The 24,284-nt window shown below is 40.1% G+C and overlaps 2 protein-coding genes across 6 annotated transcripts in view; one reads left to right on the top strand and one right to left on the bottom strand.

The window, feature by feature from the left end:
* Positions 1–21,169, top strand: part of ABHD12B (abhydrolase domain containing 12B) — a 31,995-nt gene extending 10,826 nt beyond the window's left edge. For both annotated transcript variants that reach the window (XM_011956878.1, XM_011956877.1), the window contains 9 exons: positions 818–848; positions 4,497–4,542; positions 4,649–4,778; positions 5,520–5,557; positions 7,840–7,919; positions 17,950–18,032; positions 19,597–19,675; positions 20,271–20,389; positions 20,540–21,169. In XM_011956878.1, coding sequence (XP_011812268.1) covers positions 818–848; positions 4,497–4,542; positions 4,649–4,778; positions 5,520–5,557; positions 7,840–7,919; positions 17,950–18,032; positions 19,597–19,675; positions 20,271–20,389; positions 20,540–20,567 — 634 coding nt within the window. In that variant the 3' untranslated portion in view covers positions 20,568–21,169. The remainder of the gene's footprint in view (positions 1–817; positions 849–4,496; positions 4,543–4,648; positions 4,779–5,519; positions 5,558–7,839; positions 7,920–17,949; positions 18,033–19,596; positions 19,676–20,270; positions 20,390–20,539) is intronic.
* PYGL (phosphorylase, glycogen, liver) overlaps positions 1–24,284 on the bottom strand; it is an 89,461-nt gene that overhangs the window by 25,018 nt on the left and 40,159 nt on the right. For 3 of the 4 annotated variants that reach the window (XM_011956879.1, XM_011956881.1, XM_011956883.1), the window contains one exon: positions 21,416–21,754. The exons of the other annotated variant lie outside the window; for it this stretch is intronic. In XM_011956879.1, coding sequence (XP_011812269.1) covers positions 21,590–21,754 — 165 coding nt within the window. In that variant the 3' untranslated portion in view covers positions 21,416–21,589. Of the gene's footprint in view, positions 1–21,415; positions 21,755–24,284 lie in introns of those variants that run through there. 4 annotated transcript variants of the gene reach the window in all.

Here is a 24,284-nt window from a genome sequence, read left to right as displayed (position 1 = left end):
AACCCCGTCTCTACTAAAAATACAAAAATTAGCCAGGCATGGTGGCAGGCACCTGTAATCTCAGCTACTTGGGAGGCTGAGGCAGGAGAATCGCTTGAACCTGGGAGGCAGAGGTTGCAGTGAGCCAAGATCATGCCACTGCATTTCAGCCTGGGTGACAGAGTGAGACTCTGTCTCAAGAAAATAAAATAAAATAAATAAAATCGAATTTGTGGTTGCATTAGCATGGCGACATAATAAAATTCTCTGTCTTTTGAATGATCTTTGACGCTTGCTTATTAATGTGGTTAACATAAAGCAGACCATTTTTGGGGAAAAATAATTTTGGTGCCTACAGGGCTGTGAGCCTCTCCCCTTCACTTCGTCTTGCACTTAAATGGCAGAGTGGACAGGGTATAGGCAAATCTTAGTCTAGTGCAGCCTGACGACATCATCCCTAGTTCTGAAAGTCACTTTCTGGAAACTATTTTTTCCTTTAGCTTCTAAGAGTATTCTTAGAAATGAGTTTTACTGTGTAGAAGTGAAAAAAGGTGGATTATCAGCAGTTCATCAAATGCTTGTATTGAGAAGCGCTACAAAGATCTGGCCAGACCTCACCGAGAGGAACGCCGGCCCAGTGGGGAGCCATCGATCATTCACCCTGACACATCTGAGCTGGCTGTGACACCAGAAAGCATTTCCCCTTCTCCTAGTTATTTATTCCTCCAACCTGAAAGAGAAAGGCGTGAGATCAGATACCAGCAGCAGGACAGTGATTTTTATTGAACTTGTCAACATCATTCCTAATTCTTGCTTTTTTTTTAAACTTCCTTCACAGGGCAGCTTCTCACAGACTGAAGCTGGTAAAGGTATGTCTGAAGAGGCCTCAAAGCACCCATTTCATAAGTCCTCATGAATGCTGTTTGATAGTCATGAGATTTTCCTCAGGCCCTCCGTGTGGTTGTCTTTTGAGAGGTCTCCAGGGTACTGGTCAGGGTGGGTTGTGGTGTCTGGGGCTCAAAGTCCCACCGGTGGACTTCTGCTCCTACACTGATCAAAACAGAACTGAGCTTCTCTAGGTCCCAAAGTACCTTCGTGAACTTAATAATCTCCTTGCCAAATGGAGGCGAAGGCATTTTTATTTGCTTTCTCTGAGGGCTGGGGGATGGGTTGAGAGAGTTTTGTTGTTGTTGCTGTTGTTTTTGAGATTCTGTTGCCCAGGCTGGAGTGCAGTGGTGCGATCTCCACTTGCTGCAACCTCCGCCTCCCAGGCTCAAGTGATTCTTCTGCCTCAGCCTCCAGAGTAGCTGGGATTACAGGCTCCAACCATCACGCCCGGCTAATTTTGTATTTTTTAGTAGAGACAAGGTTTCACTATGTTGGCCAGGCTGGTCTTGAACTCGTGACCTCAGGTGATCCACCCACCTCGGCCTCCCAAAGTGCTGGGATTACAGGTGCGAGCCACCTCACCCGGCTGACATTTTTATTTGCTTTCTCTGAGGGCTGGAGGATGGGTTGAGAGAGTATTATTAAGGTGCAAAACGGTCACTCCTTTTAAAAGAAGCAACCTTTTTAGTTTCTAGTGGTTTTAGGCTAAAGACACAGAATGTCTGCTCTTAAAAGTCATTCAAGGCTGGGTACAGTGGTTCGCGCCTGTAATCCCAACACTTTGGGAGGCTGAGACAGGGAGTTCAAGACCAAGGTCTCAACTTCATGAGACCCTGTCTCTACAAAAAAATTTAAAATTCACTGGATGTGGTGGTACTTGCCTGCAATTCCAGCTACTCAGGAGACTGAGGCGAGAGGATTGCTAGAGACTGGGAGTTTGAGGCTGCAATAAGCTAGGATTGTGCCACCACACTACAGCCTGAAAGACAGAGTGAAGAGACCCTGACTCAAAAAAAGAAAAAAAGTCATTGAAACCCTGGCTTCAGCCCATGTAAGGCTTTGTAGAGTAGCATGGTGGCCACACTTGCTCTCCTCACTCTCTGCTGCATGACTCTGGCTTGTTGGGACAGCCCTTGTGTTTCCAGGTATGCAGAAGATGGCAGGTTTTCTACTTAGCCATATCTGCCTTAAAACTGGTTGAGCAAGCTGCCTGTTTATCCTCTTCCACCCTCTGGTTAGGTAATCTCCGCTGCAGGTGACTGGCTGTTGACCACAGGGACTTGGTCTCTCCTCCCACATGCTGGCTCCCACCTCGGAGTTCTTTCCTGGTCAAACAATATTAGTGGGGCCCAGAATCCTGGCAGTACCAGTATCTCCAGTGCTTTCTTCATCCTCCCTCCCCTTTGCAGACAGGAAGCTCCTCTCCTGTCCCCTCCCCTCATCCCCTTGTGGAGCAGCAGGGGGCTGGGTGCAATGTTACCTAGAAGGACCATGTTTATTCATTTTTAGTTTTGCTTTCCCCTCTGCACCCTGCCCTTTGCATTCCCCACATGGAATGCGATAAAGCTGATGCCCATAAGAATGTGCGTGCTTTTCCCCTCCCACTCAGAGCTGTCTCAGTGTTCCCAGAAAGGAGAAGAGCTGTGGGTGTGAAATGCAGACAGGTGATCCTTGTGGTAGTTAGGATGGGTAGGGGAGGAGAATGGCTGGTATGGCAGGACTTTGCTCCCAGGCAGACTGTGGGTAGCAAATGCCACTGTCATCATTCCCCAACAGAACCAAACTTCCTTAGCCCTTCCTTCCCTCCTCTGGAGAGAAGATTAAAAAAAATAAATTTTCATTATTAAATTTTCGTTCATTCATGTATTCATCATGGCAACAGACTAATACAGCTATTTTCATTTATTTGCATTCCCACCTAGTTTTTATTTCTCTTTATAAAAAGCTTTTGTTACTATGATTGTATCTATATGCACTTTTATGTTGTGCTCTTTTACTTCAAACTATTTTGTAGACATTCTTCCATGTTTTCACAGTCATGATAGTTATCCAGTTTAAAGGCTATATCATTCTCAGTTATATTTATAAGCAATTGTTTACTTAACTATTCTACTGCTGTTGTATATAAGATTTTTTTTCTCCCTGCATTTGTTTAACTAGTATTGTTTCAGAAAACTATAAGCACCTAGCTTTTTCTTCTTTTGTGTCTTTTTTCTAGAGGTGAATTCTTAGGAGTAGGGTGTGCTGCTGGTATTGTTCTTGGATTGTGTTGCTTCCAACAATCCAAGTGGTCCTTCAACATGTGCTGCAACACACATGGATATTCCCATTTTCCTGGATGCTTAGCCGCCATGTGCCTTGGCTAACTTTTTTGGAGGGAATGTAACAGATATGTAAAAGCTACATTTAGCTCCTCATTATTAGTTCAATTTGTATTTACAGGTTCCTAATGAGGTTTTGCCACCGGATCTAAAATGCAGTAGGAGAAGCACAGTATTTGGACAGAGGAAGACCCAGGAGTGAATCTTGGTTCTAATTCTAGCGAATTGGACGATCTTAAATAAGTTACTTAAACTCCACAAGACTCAGTTTAACTGTAAAATGGGGATAATGTCTACTTTACAGTACAGTTGTGAGGATTAAATAAAGTTTCAAAAGTGTCGGCACAGTAAAATTTTGTCCTTTTTTATCTCTCTTTATCTATCATTGTATTTCTTCTTATTTATTTATTTATTTATGTATTTATTGTTTTTTGAGACAGAGTCTCTGTCGCCCAGGCTGGCATGCAGTGGTGTGATCTTGGTTGCTCACTGCAACCTTAGCCTTCTAGGTTCAAGTGATTCTCCTGCCTCAGCCTCCCTGGTAGCTGGGATTACAGGCCTGCACCACCACACCCAACAATCATTGTATTTCATTTCATGACAAATTATGTTTTCATAGTCTCTCCTTCTTTACTTACTAAAAGCTTGGCAGTGGTCTCATATATTAGAGTGATCTCTTTTTTTTAATTGAAATTAACTTTTTTCATATTTAATATAAATAGCTTCCACTTTTTGATTGTCTCTACTACAACTCTGTGTAGAGTTCTTATTCTCAAGGAATTTAAAAAAAAAGACATTCGTAGACCTAAAGGTGACTATTATTATTTCTCACTTTTCAGAATAATATTTACATATGTAAATGTTAAATAACTTGGCCAAGGTCACACAGCAGGTAAGCGGCAGAGCCAGCATGAGACTCTGGGTGTCTGACCCTGCTAAGCCTTCCTGCTCTCCATCTCTCCCACTGAGCCTTGGCTTCTCAAGTTGGAAGTCAAACACCAGACTTCAAAAATACATCTTTCCCCACCTGTTAAACTAGTGTGTGTGCTTTGAACCTACAGATACCTAGAGCATCCTAACTTTGGAGAGTTTCTGACAGTGCAACAAACTTTCTTTTTAATCTTCATCTAATATAAAATACTAGCTGTTTCTCTAGGTTCTGCAGTTAAAAAATAAATACTAATAAACAAGTTAAAATTACCTTTGAAAGAGCCCTCCTTGTGATGTGATATGGATGGATATAGGGAGGAGAAGCCTTTTCTGTTCACATCTTCTAATTAAAGTGATAACAGCTCCTTTGTTACCTAGGTGCTGAGTGATGGTGGCTTTCATGTCTTGTCTGTTGACTACAGAGGTATGTGTTAAGAATGGTGTACAAAGATTTTTCAATAAATGGGGGGCCTCTGATGACCCCTCATTTTGAAGGCAGTGATACTGTGTTTGCCTTTTCTTGCTGCCAGGATTTGGGGACTCTACGGGTAAGCCCACAGAGGAGGGACTGACTACGGATGCCATTCGTGTCTATGAGTGGACCAAGGCAAGAAGTGGCATCACTCCCGTGTGTCTCTGGGGCCACTCTCTGGGTACAGGGTAAGTAAGATCTGCAAATGTGTCCTTAGGCAGGTCCTTGAGGCTTTAGTGTCCTATCAAAGGCAGCAGTCAGTAGTGGAAGGAGCACTGAGCCAGAAGACAGGGACTCTTTGCTGATCACTTTCACACTCTAGAAGTGGCTGAAGATCTTGCCATCTCACCATGCCATTTGTAAAACAACAGAAGGTCCCTTCAGCTGTATGATTATCTATTACATTGAAGTCCAAGTCTTTCTGAGGGTTTTAAAGAAAAGGATCCTTGGCCAGACGGGGTGGCTCACACCTGTAATTCTAGCACTTTGGGAGGTTGAGGTGGGCCGATCACTTGAGGCCAGGAGTTTGAGACCAGCCTGGCCAACATGGCCAAACCCCGTCTCTGCTAAAAGTACCAAGAATTAGCTGGGCTTGATGGTGCATGCCTGTAATCCCAGCTACTCAGGAAGCTGAGGCAGGAGAATCACTTGAGCCCAGGGAGGTGGAGGTTGCAGTAAGCTGAGATTGTACCATTGCACTCCAGCCAGGGTGACAGAGGGAGACTGTCTCCCCACAAAAAAAGAAAGAAAGGAAATGACCTTTAATATAGGGCCTGTGGAACCCTTTGACATAGTGTGCAAATTTTGTATCTATATGCATTTTTCTAACCAGAGAGCCCAGAGCTTTTATCAGATGTTCATATCAGAAGTTGCATTTTGTACTGTTAAGTTATTGCTTAACATTTGTACTAATTCTCATTGCTTTACAGAGTTGCAACAAATGCTGCAAAAGTGTTAGAAGAAAAAGGTAATATAAAATGCTTAAGTGGTATAACTTCCCACCTGAAGATGGGAAAGTAAAAACAGTTAAGAGACTATTGTGTACACTTTGAACATACAGTCACCAAAAGCATCCCAATTTTAGATGATTTCTGGCAGTGCAACGGACTTTCTTTTTTTATCTCCATTTAATATAAAATGATAGCTGTGTTTTCAGGTTCTGCAGTTGAAAATAAATATGAAGGAACAAGTTAAAATCACCTTTGAAACAATCCTCCTTGGCCAGTGTGGTAGCTCATGCCTGTAATCCCAGAACTTTGGGAGACTGAGGCGGACTGATCACAAGGTCAGGAGATCGAGACCAGCCTGGCCAAAATGGTGAAACCCTGTCTCTACTAAAAATACAAAAATTTGCTGGGCACAGTGGTGGGTGCCTGTTATCCCAGCTACTTGGGAGGTGGAGGCAGGAGAATTGCTTGAACCCAGGAGGCAGAAGTTGCAGTGAGCCGAGATCGCCACTGCATTCTAGCAAGAATCTGTCTCAAACAAACAAACAAAAAAGAGTCCTCCTTTGATATGATATTAATTTAAATTACAGGATAAAAATACTGTATCATTAAATAATACACAGAACTGGCTTTCTGCAGTCCTTCTTAGTAATATTTATGTCAGGATTTTTCAAAGTGATCTAACTGTTTGTATCAGAATCTTTGACCATAGCTGATTTGAAGAATTAGAATCTCTTTGAACAGGGTCAAGTCATTTTTACAAAATTAAAATTAGAATTTACTCCATATATAGAGATGCTATATAAATGCAAATATTCATTACCCTAATGCCATACAATTTAAATATTTACGTTACAATTATCTGCTTTTGTGTGTGTGTGTTTTACTCATCTTTGTATGGCTATTTTTGATTAAGGGCTACACATGGTTTATGGAAAATCATAGAAATGATTTGAGGCTTGAAGTGATATTATCTTCTTCTAGATATAATTTACTCTTCCCCTGAAAGGCAGTTATGGTAGGGACAGATCACCTTAATCTAATCAGAGATTGAGCTGATCTGAAGCTGGTCTTCAGTCTTTATGATGGCAGGTCTGTTTCTAGTTCACATTATTCCTAGAGTGTAGTTCTTTGAGATCATAACCAAAAACCTGAGAAATGTACTGGGGTCCTCTCTCTTGTCAGATCCTGAACTCTAATTTCTGTTATTTGGATTTTGTGAGAATGCTGAAAGTTTTGTCTCGTTTCTGATCCTCTCAGCCACAACTATTACTTTAATTGAGTTGAGGGCAAAGGCAGCTGAAACTCTCTAGACTTCTCTCTTTTGGTATTGGTTCTGCAGTTTCTCACTGACCAATAGCTCTAATATCCATTCAAACACGTATGTATACATACCTTAACCAACCATACCTTTTCTAATTGTTCTCAGAGGCAGTGTTGACCAAAACAACCCAGTCAACCTCTGGCACATTCTTAGCAATGGACTGCAGAACACTGTCTTCCTGTAGTACTTTTCTTTCTTTCTTTTCTCTGTCTTTCTTTTCTTTCTTTCCTTCCTTCCTTCCTTCCTTCCTTCCTTCCTTCCTTCCTTCCTTCCTTCCTTCCTTCCTTCCCTCCCTCCCTCCCTCCCTTCCTCCCTCTCTCTCTCCTTCCTTCCTTCCTTCTTTCCTTCCTTCCTTCCTTTTTTTCTTTCTTCCTTTGACGGAGTCTTGCTCTGTCGCCAGGCTGGAATGCAGTGGCGCAATCTCGGCTCACTGCAACCTCCACCTTCCGGGTTCAAGCAACTCTTCTGCCTCAGCCTCCTGAGTAGCTGAGACTACAGGTGTGTGCCACCACGTCCAACTAATTTTTGTATTTTTAGTAGAGATGGGGTTTCATCATGTTGTCCAGGATGGTCTCAATCTCTTGACCTCATGATCTGCTCGCCTCAGCTTCCCAAAGTGCTGGAATTACAAGCGTTAGCCACCATGCCCGGCCTTGCTTTCATTAGTTATCCAAGCCACGATTACCTGGTTGTGTTCATAGAAGAAGGTAGTGGTTTTCAATTATCATCATGTGCACAGAAACCTCTTGGGGAGGGGAGGGTGGAAGTGTGTTAAAATGCACATTCTCAGCCCTCACCGTGGAGAATCTGACTCATAAATTTGAGGTGGGGTCCAGGAATTTGCATTATTAATAACCTTCACAAATAATTTTGGTGCATGTAGCTCATGTACAAGATCTTGAAGACCCCTTATCTAGGAAAGATGGTATTTGAATAGGGGAGGTACTGATTCCTTTCTTTCTTTCTTTAATTTTCAAGGATGCCCAGCTGATGCTATTGTCTTGGAAGCTCCGTTTACCAACATGTGGGTTGCAAGTATCAATTATCCTTTGTTAAAGGTGAGACTCTGGTTCATCTTTACAAGGGATCAAAGTAGGCTATTTTGATACAGTGTAGGCTATTTCTACATGTCTATGTTTATTAACAGTCTTCCTTTTCTTAAGTAGTTTTATATGTTTTTAAGTCATTCTAATCTGAGACAGTTTATTAACCAGTTACCACAGAAGGGAACCCATGGCCTTCGGGTTTGATATTTGTTTTATTTTCTTCTAATGATGTCTCTTTTATAATTTTGTAGTAGATAGACTTGCCTTAAGTTTATTCTTTAATTTTATTTTCTTCTTAAAAGTGAAAGCAAACATTTCATGCATCATTTTTGAGCCCTATGAATGTCACTTATATATCTTTCATAACTTTATCATAAGAAACTTTCTAGAGAATTTAAGGAAGCTGCTAAATACTTTTACACAGTATCCCAGATAAAGAAGACAAACTTTCCAAGAAAATAAGTACAAAGGCTGGGCATGGTGGCTCCCGCCTGTAATCCCAGCAATTTGGCAGGCTGAGGCAGGCAGATCACAAGGTCAAGAGATCGAGACCATCCTGGCCAACATGGTGAAACCCCGTCTCTACTAAAAATACAAGAATTAGCTGGGCATGATGGAGCGTGCCTGTAGTCCCAGCTGCTCGGGAGGCTGAGGCAGGAGAATCACTTGAACCTGGGAGGCGGAGGTTGCAGTGAGCCCAGATGGTGCCATTGCACTCCAGCCTGGCCACAGAGCGAGACTTCATCTTAAAAAAAAAAAAAAAAAGTACAAAGAATTGGGCCACAAGACACAAGATGCAGTTTAAAAATATCTATTTTTGGCTGGGCGAGGTGGCTCACGCCTGTAATCCCAGCACTTTGGGAGGCTGAGGCGGGTAGATCATGAGGTCAAGAGATTGAGACCATCCTGGCTAACATGGTGAAACCCTGTCTCTACTAAAAATACAAAAATTAGCTGGGCGTGGTGGCGCACACCTGTAGTCCCAGCTACTCAGGAGGCTGAGGCAGGAGAGTCACTTGAACCCAGGAGGTGGAGGTTGCAGTGAGCTGAGATCACACCACTACACTCCAGCCTGGTGACAGAGCGAGACTTTGTTTCAAAGAAAAAAAAATCTATTTTGTAGACTACCCTAACTTTATAATCTTATTCTATACCTAATGCTTAATTGTTTATAGTTGTACATCCATATAAATGTTAGCAAATGAGAGAGGGGGAGAGAGAGAGAGAGAGAGAGAGAGAGAAAGTCTTAGAAGGATACATGGCCTCAATTTAAAAATTATTCTACATTGTTGTTTCATACTGTAAGACATCTTGGAGTATGTTACTCTAACAACTTTAGGAATTTTTTGTACAATAAACCATCATAGATAGAATTCCATCGTAGAGACAATTTCTGAAACTTACTTAACTATTTTCAGGGAAAAGTAGCTCACCACTTCCTAGGACAGTGAGTTCACATAATCACATACTCTTGAAAATGGCTTTAATATCTAAGTTTAACTAAATATAGGAATCCCCTCTACGATGCAAAATACTGAATGCTGAGTAATTTAAGATATAATAAATAAGATACTTTCAATTGGTTCTAGAAACCGAACATTCATTTTAATACAATATAACCATTATTTGCATATCTATCATATTACTCTAAGTCATTACTAATGAATTCATTAAATTGTAGGTGTGTAACGTAAGTCAAATGCAATCTTTTTATTTAGTTTGTTTTTAAAAATGTGTTAATGTTGAAATTTAGCAAAATAAGCAAAATACATGATTTAATGAGCAATTATAAACTGAACACCCGTGTAACTATCACCTATGTCAAGAAATGAGCATCACCCACACTCTAGAAGTCCTCTGTATTTTACTTCCTAATCCAGTAAGCCTTATTTTAGATGTAATCCTTAGTCCTTAGATGGAATTCTTAGATGAATTTTATGGTAATCATATCTATGCATTTATTTATAGTGTTACCACCTGTATATGCATCTCTAAGTAATACTGTTTTGTCTGTGAACTTTATATAAAAGTAAAATTATATAGAATATATTTTATTTTTTTCACCCAGCATTATATTTGATTTTATTCATGATGTGTATAGTATAGCTGTAGGTTGGTTATTTTCATTGCTATATACTATTCCATTGTTTGTATATACCAAAATTTATTGATCTATTGTGTTGTTTATTATAATTGTATTACTTTCAATTTGGGGAAATTAACAATATTGTTGTTATGAATGTTCTTGAACCTGTATTCTGTAAACATGTACAAGAATTTCACCAGGGTATACCCTAGGAGTGGAATTGTGGGGTAATAAGATATCCATATGGCCAGCTTTAATAATTATAGTGCAAGTTTTCCTAAATGACTTTACCACTTTACTCTCTCACCAATCCTGTCTGAGAGCTCCAGTTGCTTCAAATCCTTGCCCTCATATTGATATATCAATATGGCTTTAATTTGCATTTCCCTGATAACCAGTGAGGTTGGGCAACTTTTAATATGTTTATTAGCCTTTTGGATATCATCTCTTGTGAGGTACTTGTTCATGTCTTTTGCCCATTTTGCAGGTGGATTGTATTTCTTTTTAGTTGTTGAATTTCTTCGTAGATGCTAGATACGAGTCATTAGAAAATTATTTGTATTGTAAATATATTCTATTATTTTATTTTGTCTTTTCACTTTCTTAATGATATGTCATGATAAAGAGATGTTTCTTTTTTTTTTTTTATTGAGACGGAGTCTAGCTCTGTTGCCCAGGCTGGAGTGCAGTGGTGCCATCTCGGCTCACTGCAAGCTCCGCCTCCCGAGTTCACGCCATTCTCCTGCCTCGGACTCCCGAGTAGCTGAGACTACAGGCGCCCGCCACCTCGCCCGGCTAGATTTTTGTATTTTTTAGTAGAGACGGGGTTTCACCGTGTTAGCCAGGATGGTCTCGATCTCCTGACCTCGTGATCCGCCCGTCTCGGCCTCCCAAAGTGCTGGGATTACAGGCTTGAGCCACCGTGCCCGGCTTGTCTTGGCTATTCTTAACCCTTTCCATTTCTGTATACATTTTGAAATACACCTATGTTCTACAGAAAACTTACTGGGACTTTGGGATTGCATTGGATCTATTTGGGGGACTTGAGATCAATTTGGTGGACTTAGTATCTTTCTAATATTAAGTCTTCAAATTCATGAGTATTGTATTTTATTTATTATTTATTTATTTAATTTTACATTTATTTCTCATTTAGGTTTTGTTTAGTTTCAGTTTTAGGTCATATTCTCCTAGAAGCAAAGCCGGAGACAGAGATTTGGTGTGTTTGATTTATTGAGGAAATGTTCTTCAGGAAAAAAATCCCTAAGGGAATGAGGGTAGTAGCACTGGAAAGGGGGAAGAGCAGAACAAGGATGTGACCTCAAGCAAAGTCTAGCTTTGGCCTGATTCAGGCGGGGTGCTAAGCTTTGAGGTAAAGAGCCTGTTGTTTCTGCCCTCCCCTAGGGTAGGCAGTGGAGGAGGGGCGGGAGGATGGCGTAACCTTTTAGGAGTGATGGCTTCTGTTATCTAAGAATAAGAAGAAGCAGCCAACACTCACAGCAGAAGTTTATTAATTTTGTCAGTCTTTTCAAAGAGCCAACTTTGACTTTGTTCGTCTTCTGTGTTATGGGGTTTCTATATTTTTAATTTCTGGTTTTACCTGTATTATTCCCTATCTCATATGTTCTTTGGATTTAATGTTATTATTTAAAAATTTCTTCAGATAGTACTTAATACCATCTAATAGTTTATATTTACTATTTTTTTCTAATTTAAGCACTAAGGCATACTTCACCTAAACCACACTTCAGCTGCATCCAAATTTTGAAGTGTGTTGTAATTATCATTTAGTTCCAAATACTTTATAATATTATTGTGATTTCCTCCTTGACTCTATGGATTATTTAGAAGTATGATTTATAACTTCCATGCATTTGGGCATTTGATTATGTTTTTTAGTGATTTTTACCTTAATTATCTCAAGATCCAAGAATATTCTGTGTATGATTTTAGTCTTTTGAAATTTGTTGAGACTCGCTTTATGTACTAACGTATGGTCAATTTTGGCAAATTTTCCATATGCTTGAAAAGAATGTGTTCTGCTGTTTTTCATGCAGTATTCTATGTATGTCGATTAAATCGGGATTATTAATCATGTTCAAATTTGGTCTATTGTTACTGATTTTTTGGACTGCTTGTTTTTTCAGTTACTCAAAGAGGATTATTAAAATACCTCATCTTGATTGTGGAATTATTTATTCCTATTTTAGTACTGTCAATTTTTGTTTTAGTTTTTTTGAGGTTATGTTGTTAGGTACATATGCCTAATAATATTATGACTTAGTTGAGTGTTTTTTTTCTTTTTTTTTTGAAACGGAGTTTCACTCTTGTCGCCCAGACTGGAGTACAGGGACGTGATCTCAGCTCACAGCAACCTCTGCCTCCTGAGTTCAAGCTACTCTCCTGCCCCAGCCTCCCAAGTAGCTGAGATTACAGGCATGTGCCACCACACCTGGTTAATTTTTTGTATTTTTAGTAGAGACAGGATTTCACCATGTTGGTCAGGCTAGTCTTAAACTCTTGACTCAGGTGATACACCTGCCTCAGCCTCCCAAAGTGCTGGGATTACAGGCAATAGCCACCATGCCCAACCTATGATTTAGTTTTCATATCTTCCAGGTGAATTCTCATTTTCATCATAAAATGTTCACCTTTTTTGTGATCAATATTGCTTCTTGACTTAAAGTTGACTTTGTCGAGATATATTTGTATATCTTTGTTTTGATTAGTGTTTGCATGATATATGTTTTTCTATTACTTGATCTCAACTTTTCTAAATTCTTGCATTTAATATATATCTCTTGTAAGTGCCATATAGTAGGGTTCTGATTTCTGACATAATAAACCTTATTAATTGTAGTATTTAGTCTATTTATATTTTATGTAATCATTATATATTGAGGTTCAAATATACTTTCTTATTACGTTCTTTTTTGTGTCATCTGTTCTGTGTTCTTTTGCCTCTAGTTTCTTGCTTTCCTTTGACTTGGTAGCTCTGTCTCAAAGAGAAATATGGTGTCAGGCTCACCTCTCTGATCACCCCTTCTCTCCAGGATCTAAATGTCTCCAGATCTCACTGCCTTGGTAGCTCTCTGACACCTTCAAGAAGAGTTTTAAAAAATATTTTGTCCAATTTTTCTAGTTGTCTTTTGTGAAAGGTTTAGTCTGTAACAATTCTTCTATTACTAAAAGAGGTAAATTTCCCCATTCTTTCAAGTTTGAGATTTAATTTAAAATGTCATAAACTTTAGTTTAATAGGTACTCTAAGGTCTAGAAGTTTAATAGGTACTCTAAGGTCTAGAAGTATAACAGTCCTGTGTATTTCAGTCTTAAAGAATGATGGCTCTAGTGTCAGACTTGCCAGGTTTGATTTCCAGGATTGTCGTTTAATAGCTGTGTAAACTTACTTTTAATGCTTTGACTTCCTCATCTGTAAAATGGGGTAATTATAGTCTACTCAAGATTGCTGTGATAATTAAATGAATTAATATATGAAACACATCTACAGTTGTGCCCGGCAGAGAGTGAGCCCTCAGTGGATGTCAGCTTTTTTTTATTTTTTATTTTTTTTATGCTCAGTAGAATGCCGTAACTGATCATTAGTGAATAAGAAGGTGTAAATGGAGTGAGACATACAGATATAGTAAAAGGCATGTGTTCTCAACCTCAAGAGGCTTTCTGTTTGGTTGGGGAGACAGGACACAAATAGGAGGTATAAAGTAACAGCAGGGATTTCTATGGGTCTCTTTGGAATCAGTTTTGTTACTCAGAATCAAAAGGCAGCATGATGTTGTGGAAAAAGAGTATGGGCTGTGGAGCCACTCAGACTTGGGTTCAAATCTGTCCTTGGCCACATACCCTTTATAACCTTGGTAAGTTGTTTCTCCCTCTCTAAGTTTTCCCATTTTTTTACTAAGGGGTTGATGACGCCTACTGCACAGGGTCGTTGTGAAGATTGAATTAAGGAAGATAATGTATGTGAAGTACCCAGCTGCTAGTAAGCACTAGACAAATACTTGTTCCTTTCCATCCCCTTTCTGTTACAAATTAGGCTAAGGTGTTATGTATGACAGGAAAAGGCAGGGAGAATTCAAGATAGGTAGAATTACAGAAGAGAGCGGCGTTGCTCACAGGTGTGGCCAGTGAAGACTTCACAGCGTATTGGACCTAAGCTTCTTTCTTGAAGGTGAGGGAAAGCAGTTAGGAAACAGCGCAAGGAACAGGTGCATGTGAACGCAGACCCCTGGCAGGAATGGGGCAGTTCTATGTCATAAGTGGCCTGAGAGTTAATAGAGGGCTCCACACAAGGCTTTCACACTCATTATTCTTTTAAATCCTCACGGCAACTCTGTGAGTTTGTCATCATTGCTTCCACTTAGAGATGAGAGAAATGGAGACTTAGAGGCTCGCCTAATTGTCACATCTTACAAGAAGAAGAAATGAGACTCAAACCTCCATCTTCTAATTACAGGCAGATAGACTGGAAGTGAGCAGGGTTTGGAATGAAAGACTGTGGCCAGATGTGAATGGGCTTGCAGGTTAGCGGGGAGTTGTTGTTTTCAGTAGATAGTGTGACATGCCCAAAGCTGTGTAACAGAAGATTTAATATAACTGGTATTTTAAGGATGTTTATCTGGTAGTATCACAGAAGAGAGAGGAAGGTAGGAAGACCAATTAGGAGAGCCCATTGCCATGGTCTAGGCTGGAGGGGAAGGTATGACCTGTGAGTCTCAAAGGGCACTCCAGGGTGGGAGGGAATGAGGAATAATGAGAGGAGATTGACCTGGGTTTGCTTTCTTCCTACTCTTCCAGAATTTAAGATGAATTGCTGGAGGACTTCTCTTACTGAATTATCCTCAGGGATAATTATACTCCAGTTCCAGGAGTACCAGAAGACAAAAGAGAAAACAAAACAAGAAATCTTGCCCTTATCATGGAAGAGGAGGGAGAAGAAAGAGGGAAAGGCAGTGTCAGGAAGTCCAGAGCACACCTGAATGCAGTTCAGTTGCTGTGAGACAGGCCAAAAAGTTCAGGCCAGACAAATCCCACAAAACCAAGGAGATTCCGGCTGGGCGCGGTGGCTCACGCCTGTAATCCCAGCACTTTGGGAGGCCGAGGCAGATGGATCACCTGAGGTCAGGAGTTCGAGACCAGCCTGGCCAACATGGCGAGACCCTGTCTGTACTAAAAATACAAAAATTAGCTAGGCGTGGTGGCAGGTGCCTGTAATCCCAGCTACTTGGGAGACTGAGGCAGGAGAATCGCTTGAACCCAGGAGGCAAAGGTTGTGGTGAGCCAAGATCGCGCCATTGTACTCCGGCCTGGGCAACAAGAGCGAAACTCCGTCTCAGAAGAACGAAACAGAACAAAACAAAACACCAAGGAGATTTCTGGGGAATAGCAGGCCTAAGCCAAAACTATGAAGCAGAAATTTGTATTTAGTGGTACTGGCTAACCTATTTTATACCCATTTCCTTACCACATTCCCTAAAATGACATGAATTACTTCCTAAAATCAGAAAAATTGTATTTCAGTTTGTTCTATTTAGAAAGTCTCTATTCAATTATTACAGTTCATAGTAGGAGACTATTAACAAATGACATTATAGCCATGGGGCAAGTTTTAATTTCTTTTTCTTTTTAAAAAATTGTGAAGCAGAAGTTTGTATTTATTGGGTTCAACCTCCCTATTCTGTGCGTATTTCCTTCCCTTGGCCATGTCCCATTTACTACCCACTCTACCCCTCCTCTCTCAGGCACAACATGAAAATGTATAATACTTTGCTTATTTTTCCTCTTTGCAAATTTATTGCAAATGTGATCCCAGCACTTTGGGAGGCCGAGGCAGGCAGATCATTTGAGGTCAGGAGTTTGAGACCAGACTAGCCAACATGGCGAAACACCGTCTCTACTAAAAATATAAAAATTACCTGGGCATGGTGGTGCATGCCTGTAGTCCCAGCTACTTGGGTGGCTGAGGCAGGAGAATTGCTTGAACCCAGGAGGCAGAGGTTGCAGGGAGCCGAGATTGTGCCACTGCACTCCAGCCTTGCCGACAGAGTGAGACTCTGTCTAAAAAAAAAAAAAAAAAAAGATTTAAAATCTGGGCCAGGCATGGTGGCTCATGTCTGTAATCCCAGCACTTTGGATGGTCAAGACCAGAAGATGGCTTTGAGCCCAGGAGTTCAAGATTAGTCTAGGCAACATGGCGAAACTCCTTCTCTACAAAAAATTAGTCGGGTGTGGTGGCACATCCCTGTAGTCCCAGCTACTATGGAGGCTGAGGTGGGAGGATTGCTTGAACCTGGGAGTTCGAGGGCTGCAGTGAGCCATGATCGTGCCGCTGCACCCACTCCAGTCTAGGCAGCAACATGAGACCCTGTCTCAAAATAAACAAATAAATAAAATAAATAATACCTGAAATTCAATCATTCTAACAGGAAAATGACAGATAATAACAAAGTGTACACCAGGGATATTTGCATAATAGACTCATTTTGTCTTTAGCAAATATTTATCAAGTATCTATTATGTACCAGGAACTTTTCTAGTTTCTGAGGATACCACAGGGAATAAGAGAGTTGTGGTCCATTTGCCTGTGAAGTTCATATTGTTGGTGGAGAAACAGATAGAAGATAAATACATTTAAAAAAAACCCAATAGTGAGAAGTGCTGTGACAGCACCAAAATAATGTGATGGAGAATGACTGGGTGGTGGGGGCAAGGTTTGATAGCTGGTTATGGAAAACAGCTCTAAAGAAATAGCATCTGAGCTGAGACCTGCCTGAGATGAAGCCAGCTGATAGGAAAATCTAGAGATCTCAGGCTGGGGTAAAAGTAAAGACAAGGGCCTTGAGGTGGCATCAGGCCTGACATGTTCCAGAAGCAGAAGCCAGGAGGTGGACAGGAAGGGCCTTGGTGATAGGAGATGAGGCCAGAGAGGGAGGTAGGCAGCTGCTGGATTCTGCAAGGCCTTGGAGGCCAAGGTGACACGTTCAGGTTTAATCCAATTGCCTTTGGAGGGTGTTAAGCAAAAGAGGACTACGATCTGATTTGCACGTTAAAATAGTCATTCTGGTTTTCCTGTGGGAACTGGATTATGGTAGGGTGAGGGCAGAAGCGGGAAGCCACTTGGGATTGCAGCTTAGTATAATCAAGAGATGAAGGGTGGCTTAGGCTAAGTGATAGTGGGGATGGGGAGAAATGAATGGGTTTGGGATACAGTTTTGGAGGCAGGATTCAAAGTTTGTGAGAAAGGTGCAATATTGCTCAGGGTTTCTATCCTTTACTCCTTATTTCCAGATGAAATGGATGTTTCTGGGGCATATAAACTAACTTACATGTTGACTATGTGAGTCAAAACATTGTAAAAGTGGTTTTAGCTAGCATTCTATTTCTTGGATTTTGCTATTAAACAACAAATTTAATATGTCTAGAATGGACGTTATTATATCTGGAGTCCTGAAGTTATTGTTAAAACCTAGAATGTCTTTTAAGGCATTGGCAAATTAAATCATATTCAAAAGTTTATAATGTTCAAATTCTTTCAAATCAATTTTCTATGTATTGTGTATTTTCGTCAGAATTTTTGACTAATCAGAATATTCTGTCCACCAACTAAACCAGTTACGTTCACAGTAGAAGCAATTTTTAGGTTTTGCATACCACTGCTTCTATATAGAAAAGTAAGAGTTAGTGGTGCCATTTGTAGGAAGTGAAAACAAAATGTTGACAGTGATGATCTATGATGGCAGGATTATCTGTTTCTTCTACATTCCTTTCTTTTTTTTCCAAATTCCCGATGTGCATTACTTTTTGAATCGCAGAAGTTTTTTGTTAAGTTTATCTTATTTAGAGAGTCACCACTCTGTGTTACCCTGGTTCATAGCGAAAGACTATATAACAAATGGCATAGCTATGGGGCAAATATTAATTTTTTTCTTTTTTAAAAATAGATTTACCGGAATGTTCCAGGATTTTTACGTACATTTATGGATGCCCTGAGAAAAGACAAAATAGTCTTTCCTAATGATGAAAAGTAAGTTAATGATGAAAAGATGTGCATTATTACTGTATCTAAAGGATTCTAGGGGAAGCTATCATGTGACTTACTGGATGGTGACATGAGACATCCTGAATATCATTCTTATTCTTAGAATATTGTTCTGTGCTTCTTAGATGGGCACCAAGATTTGGGTAAAGTATCTATGAATTTTTAGTATTTGCTATTTTCCTCATGTCTAGTTCAATGATTTCACCAATTCAGCACTATCTCTGAATTCATACAGGAAGTTGTATATCTATGGCCTATCAAGACCTTTTAAAGGGCTGAGAGTGTTAGCGTATGCCTATAATTCCAGCACTCTGGGAGGCTGAGGTGAGAGGATAGCTTGAGCCCAGAAGTTTGAAACCAGCCTGGGCAACATAGGGAGACACCATCTCTACCAAAAAATTTAAAAATTAGCCAGGCGTAGGGGCACGTGCTTGTCGTCCCAACTACATGTGGGGCTGAAGCAGGAGGATCACTTGAACCTGGGAGGTTGAGGTTGCAGTCAGCTGTGATTGTGCCACTGCACTCCAGACTGTGTGACAGAGTGACATCCTGTAAACAAACCAACATACAACTCCCCCCAAAACAAAACAAAACGAAACAAAACAAAACAAAACAAAATAAAACCTTTTAAAGGTCCTCTAGGATCTAGCCTAACATTTCTTGAGGCATCTCTGACTTCTAGGCCCTTTTCCCCATATAACGAAAACTCATCTACCATCTACCTCACTAACGTGACAGCAAATCCAATGACTAGAATTTATCAAGTTGGTTATGGCCTGTCATAGCCTGTCATAGTTAGAGAATTTAAGAAAGGTTCCAAATAGACAGTTGTTGTCAATACTTTTTTCTATGTCAACACACTTGAGAAAATCCAACATTCTCAGGGGTGTCAGTGAGTCACTGTGGCAGAGATGGATGGGTATCAGGATTTTGGGGGAACAGGGAAACATTGTTTGACAAAGTAACTGGAGCGGGAGACAAGACATTCTTCATGCCATAGCCCTTTTGAATTAGCAAACTAGGGGGTTGACCAGGAAGCTAATCAGACCTGTTAACTGCGTGTCCATCCTCTACATTTATGGAGAAAAGTAAACAAGTTGCTACAAAGAGGTCTCTGATTCTGTCATAATTTTTGTTTTATTGAGGTTTTGAGTTTCGTTTTCTTTTTTAGTCTTTTAATAAAATATTTCAGATGTTACAAAATAAGGTGGAGTAAAGAAGAATATAAGGTTCTTCTAACACTGTACAAAATCAGACTTTTAGTGTTTTTTTTTTTTTTTTTTTAGTATTTCTAAAAATCACGCAGAAGTAAATTAATTAAACAGCCAATTAAATTGCATGAGTAAATGGGAGAGAGGGAAACTTGCATGGAGAAAAAAAGCTACTATGTGAAATTTTAAATGCATGATATTGTTATTCTTTGGAAGGAAGGAAAGAAATTTCTTGTAATTTAGACAGACCTTGTGTTTTGCTAAAGCTTTAACTTAGAAGAGGAGAAATCTCGATGTATAATTCTTTAACTGAATGCTTTCCTTCTACTTGTCCCTAGTGTTAAATTCCTTTCTTCTCCTCTTCTCATCTTACATGGAGAGGATGACAGGACAGTGCCTTTGGAATATGGGAAAAAGGTAAACTAAGAGCTCAATGCTGACGGAAATATACTAATTTCGCCATTTTTTTCATTCAGCCAAACTTTGATTAGAGCTGAAAGGAGGGTCTCTGACATTATAGGAGTTTCTCTACCCCGCTAAATAGCCTCTATAGGTTTATCCAATGGGCATAACTGTCTTTGGCTCCTTAGCTCAAAGGTAGAGCCTGGCTCCTCATCTGGGTTGTGTGGAGCTGCAGGTGTAGGGTATCCCAGGCTGCTATGGGAACCTCCATGTTGTCTCTATTGCAATGGCTCTAAAATGGAAGATGCAGACTTTTTCCTTTTAAACAAACTTCTACTAGAGTGGGTCCATAGGAATTCCTTGTCATTTTGCAGTGGGGTTCAAGCAAGGAAGAATGAGGTTTTATCAGTATTCTATATTAGCTGAGCAGCATTCAGATCTTTAGCTGTAGAGACAGCCAATTGGGGATACAGAGAGTTCTTATGTCTCTGACTTAATGGAACAAACTCCCCAAGTTGGCTGTTTCTGTACAATTTTAGGAAAATAGGACTAGAAAATCCACAGCTTTGAATGGCAAGCCTTTGAGTCTCTGTCTTTCTGTCCCTGGCAGCTCTATGAAATTGCACACAATGCATACAGGAACAAAGAGAGGGTCAAGATGGTTATCTTTCCTCCTGGCTTCCAACACAACTTGCTTTGTAAAAGCCCCACACTGTTATTAACCGTGAGGTAAGAGTTGCTTTGCTAAATGTGAGTATGTTGCCCTTCAAGGCAATTAGGGCTGCTCTGGCTTACTTAGGCCACAACACGAAAATGTATAATATTTTGCTTATTTAGGTAGGGAAAGTGTGTGAGCTGATCTGGGTCCTTTTTCTACAGAGATTTCCTGAGCAAGCAGTGGTCATGAGTCTGGGAGGAGTGGAAATCTTCAATGAAGACTTGGTCCAAACACCACCTGTGATGTACATTGTTTTAAGTAAAATTGTACTGGGCTGGTCGGATGAGCTGAAGCCATTGACCTCTCTACAAATCACTTGCCATTTTAACAACAGAAATCACGAATGTTAGGCAGTATGGAATGTTCTTGTTTAGTTTATCATAATCTACTTTGTAAAACATGCTGAAATCTCACTGTGGAGAACCAAAATTTGGTAAAATCTAGATCCTATCTAAAAATATGTGGTTATCAAACATCCTATGGATATTTGTGAATAAGGTAGTTGCTATGGTCCGAATGTCTGGGCTTGCCTCCCAAATTATGTTAAAACCTAATCACTAATGTGATGGTAATAGGAGGTGGGGCTGAGCTCTCATGAATGAGATTAGTGCCCTTATAAATTAAGACCAAAAGAGCTCTTCACTCCTCCTACCATTTGAAGATACAGTGAGAAGGCTTCATCTGTGAACCACAGAGTAGCCCTCATCAGACACTGAATTGGCCAGTGCCTTGCTCTTGGATTTTCCAGCCCCCAGAACTGTGAGAAATCAATTTCTGTTGTTTATAAGCTACCCAGTTTATGCCATTTTCTTTTAGCAGCCCACAGGGACTAAGACATTGGTCTTTGGTTTGGACTCAGATAGCAGTGTAAGAAAGTTGCTTCTATGTAGTTACGTTTTTTGTATTTTGGTTTAGTTCATTTAAATGGCATTTGAAAGTTCTAAGGAGTTTTACAATTTTATGGCTAGTTTTGGGGTAAATCCCAGCAGTAGCAAAGCATCACTAGATTTGCTATAAAGTAAGTTTTGGCACTCATGTAGCCCTTGGAAATTGACACTTTATTTTTAAGCTCTATTACATATAATTTCCCTCCCCATTCCCAGAGATACTCAACTATTATAGATTATTAGCTAACAGAACAAAAACCAGTGAATGTTGTAAAAATGTTCAAGTTCAGTAAGAAGCTATGTTTTCTAGAGACATTTTAGGATTCAATTTCCATTGACTTTGTTAGATTCATTGGATAGAGAAATCTTTAGATCTGAAGGTTCCACATTCCAGATGTTCTGGGCATATTCTTTAATTGTTCGATCACTGGAGAATTTCCCAGAGGCAGCTATATTTTTGAGTACCATCGTGTTCCAGGCCTTTGGATTCTGTAAACAACATATGCATGTACAGCTCAGAGTCCCAGTGCCAAGCAAGCTTTATAACAAACATCAGCCAAGCACATCTAAACACATTTCATGAGGAAAAATGACAGGAATAAATTATAGTAAATTACAAATATTCTTGTTTGTTGAGAGAATAGAATGCACTTTTCTCATATTTAGAGTATTTTTCTCTTAGGAATGAAAAAAAAGTATTTTTCACTCTAAGAGAAACCGTGGATGTACATTGCCTAGTTGGCAATTCCTGCTATGGTTACAATGTTTTGGCATGTAAGCCGTATTTCCCATGCTTTCTTATGAATGAAGATACTTCCCTTTAAACTATAGGGAAGGAATTCATTGTTTGCTAAATGCCATGTCAAGAGACTTACCCTGTGGCGCACAGAGTTTGAAAAACACTACTCTAAAATGTTAGCTACAATGCAGGCAAACAATTCAATGAGAGGCTTTATTGACCTACTTAGCTTTTCTTGTTCTTTCGGAAGGTATGCACCCTAGTAGGCTTACAATGAGTCCCAAACACTCCACTGGGGGCTTCAAAACAGGGTCAATTGAGGCTTTATCCTTATAAAAATATATCAACATCTCATAAATTTTATATAAAAGAATATTATAAGAAGGAATTTATTTTATAGCCTCTTAATTTTGTAAAGAACTCTAAAAGTGTATTGGAAGTGAACAGAACATTATTCAAAATTGTTATCAATGCATTATAGATGCTTATGAGAAATACTAAAACTACCATCATTCCTTAAGGTACAGCAAAACAGCATCTGAGATTTGTTTATTCAGAGTTTGGAAACTTCCTATAATAAGAGGAGGATAAAAGCTTTCTCTCTTCATTTTCTTTAACTATTTAAATGGATAATGAATAGACTTCCCAGCCATATGGGTCATGTTTACTAAGTCTCAACAATACAATAATTGTTAAGAGTAAAAAGCTGCAATTTGCACTAATGAACAAGAAAGACTGAATCAAATGCTGGGCTTCTAGATGAGCATCCTTTGGATTTGGGCCATAATTTTAACAGAGGAGACATTCACATTTGTCCTTGCCCTTGTTCACATTTTTCTTTCCTCTGCTGTTTTATTGCTATATTTTGAGGTGGCCATTCTCCTTCCTGTCTCTTTGCATTGTTGGGGCCTGTATGTGGCTTTTCTCTCCAATGTACAGGAGGCAGGTAGTGAACCCCTGAGTTTAGCTCTAGCACTGCCCTGCTTTTTTGTAGCCATTAACTTGAACTTATTCTGGTCTATATGCCATTGGGGGACTGGCCATTATTCTGTTAGAAGATAAGGGCCGTAAAGCAACACAGGACTTGAATAATCCTTTTAAAAATCCCAATGGGGGCCGGGCGCGGTGGCTCAAGCCTGTAATCCCAGCACTTTGGGAGGCCGAGACGGGCGGATCACGAGGTCAGGAGATCAAGACCATCCTGGCTAACACGGTGAAACCCCGTCTCTACTAAAAAAATACAAAAAACTAGCCGGGCGAGGTGGCGGGCGCCTGTAGTACCAGCTACTCGGGAGGCTGAGTCAGGAGAATGGCGTAAACCCAGGAGGCGGAGCTTGCAGTGAGCTGAGATCCGGCCACTGCACTCCAGCCTGGGCCACAGAGCGAGACTCCGTCTCAAAAAAAAAAAAAAAAAAACCCAATGGGACATTTAGGATGACTGTAGGAACTACCCGGTTATCTGCCTTGGGAAAGGAATAGAAAGAAATGTTAGTGAAACCCACCCTGGAGTCTTGGCACAGAGCTAGCGCCCTCCTGTTTCCATTCCTCTGGGGTTATCTGAAATTCACTAAAAGTCTCTCCTATCAGAGATGATCAGCCTTTTTACATATTTACAAAACAGAGCTAGAGAGGTGTTTGATAAAGCATATAACTTTGCATGTGGAGGCTTATTCACATGGCTGTACCCATCCCTTTTTACTTTCCTCAGTATAGTATTGTCTTCCTTATTCTTCTCCTTTCTTTTTTAAAAATTCAAATATGAACCCTTTTCTCTTTCTACTCATTTATATTTTATTGATGCAGCCCCCTCCACGAGAAATCTAGAAGAGGTACTTATTTTACAACTTTCAAAGAATAGGGGTCAGTCCTTATCTTAATAAACCATGGTTTAGCCTTAGAATCATCATGGCAGGTTTTTCAAATACGGATGGTGACCCCACCCACTACTGGGAAACAATCTCTCAGTTGGGGACTGGCATCTGTACTATGATGAAGCTACCTTGGTGATTCTGATGTGTACCTCTGGTTAAGAACCTCGATGTTCAAACAGGCTCCTTGAGTGAGGGGAGGGAGGGAGAGACCTCAACTTTGCTCATGCTATGTTCTCAGTGCCAGCACAGTGCCTGGCATAAAAAAGACGCCTAATGCCCCTCTGAGGACTTATTTCCTTAGCTTCCAGGACATGCCTGCTACAGAATGGGTGCTCAATAAATATTGAATTATTTGTGACTTTTTAAAAACTTGGATATTAAAAAATTTACAACTGGCTGGGCATGGTGG

This window comes from Colobus angolensis, unplaced genomic scaffold, assembly GCF_000951035.1.
Source record: "Colobus angolensis palliatus isolate OR3802 unplaced genomic scaffold, Cang.pa_1.0 Scaffold428, whole genome shotgun sequence".
NCBI lineage: Eukaryota > Metazoa > Chordata > Mammalia > Primates > Cercopithecidae > Colobus > Colobus angolensis.
This window is presented reverse-complemented; position numbering and strand designations above follow the sequence as displayed.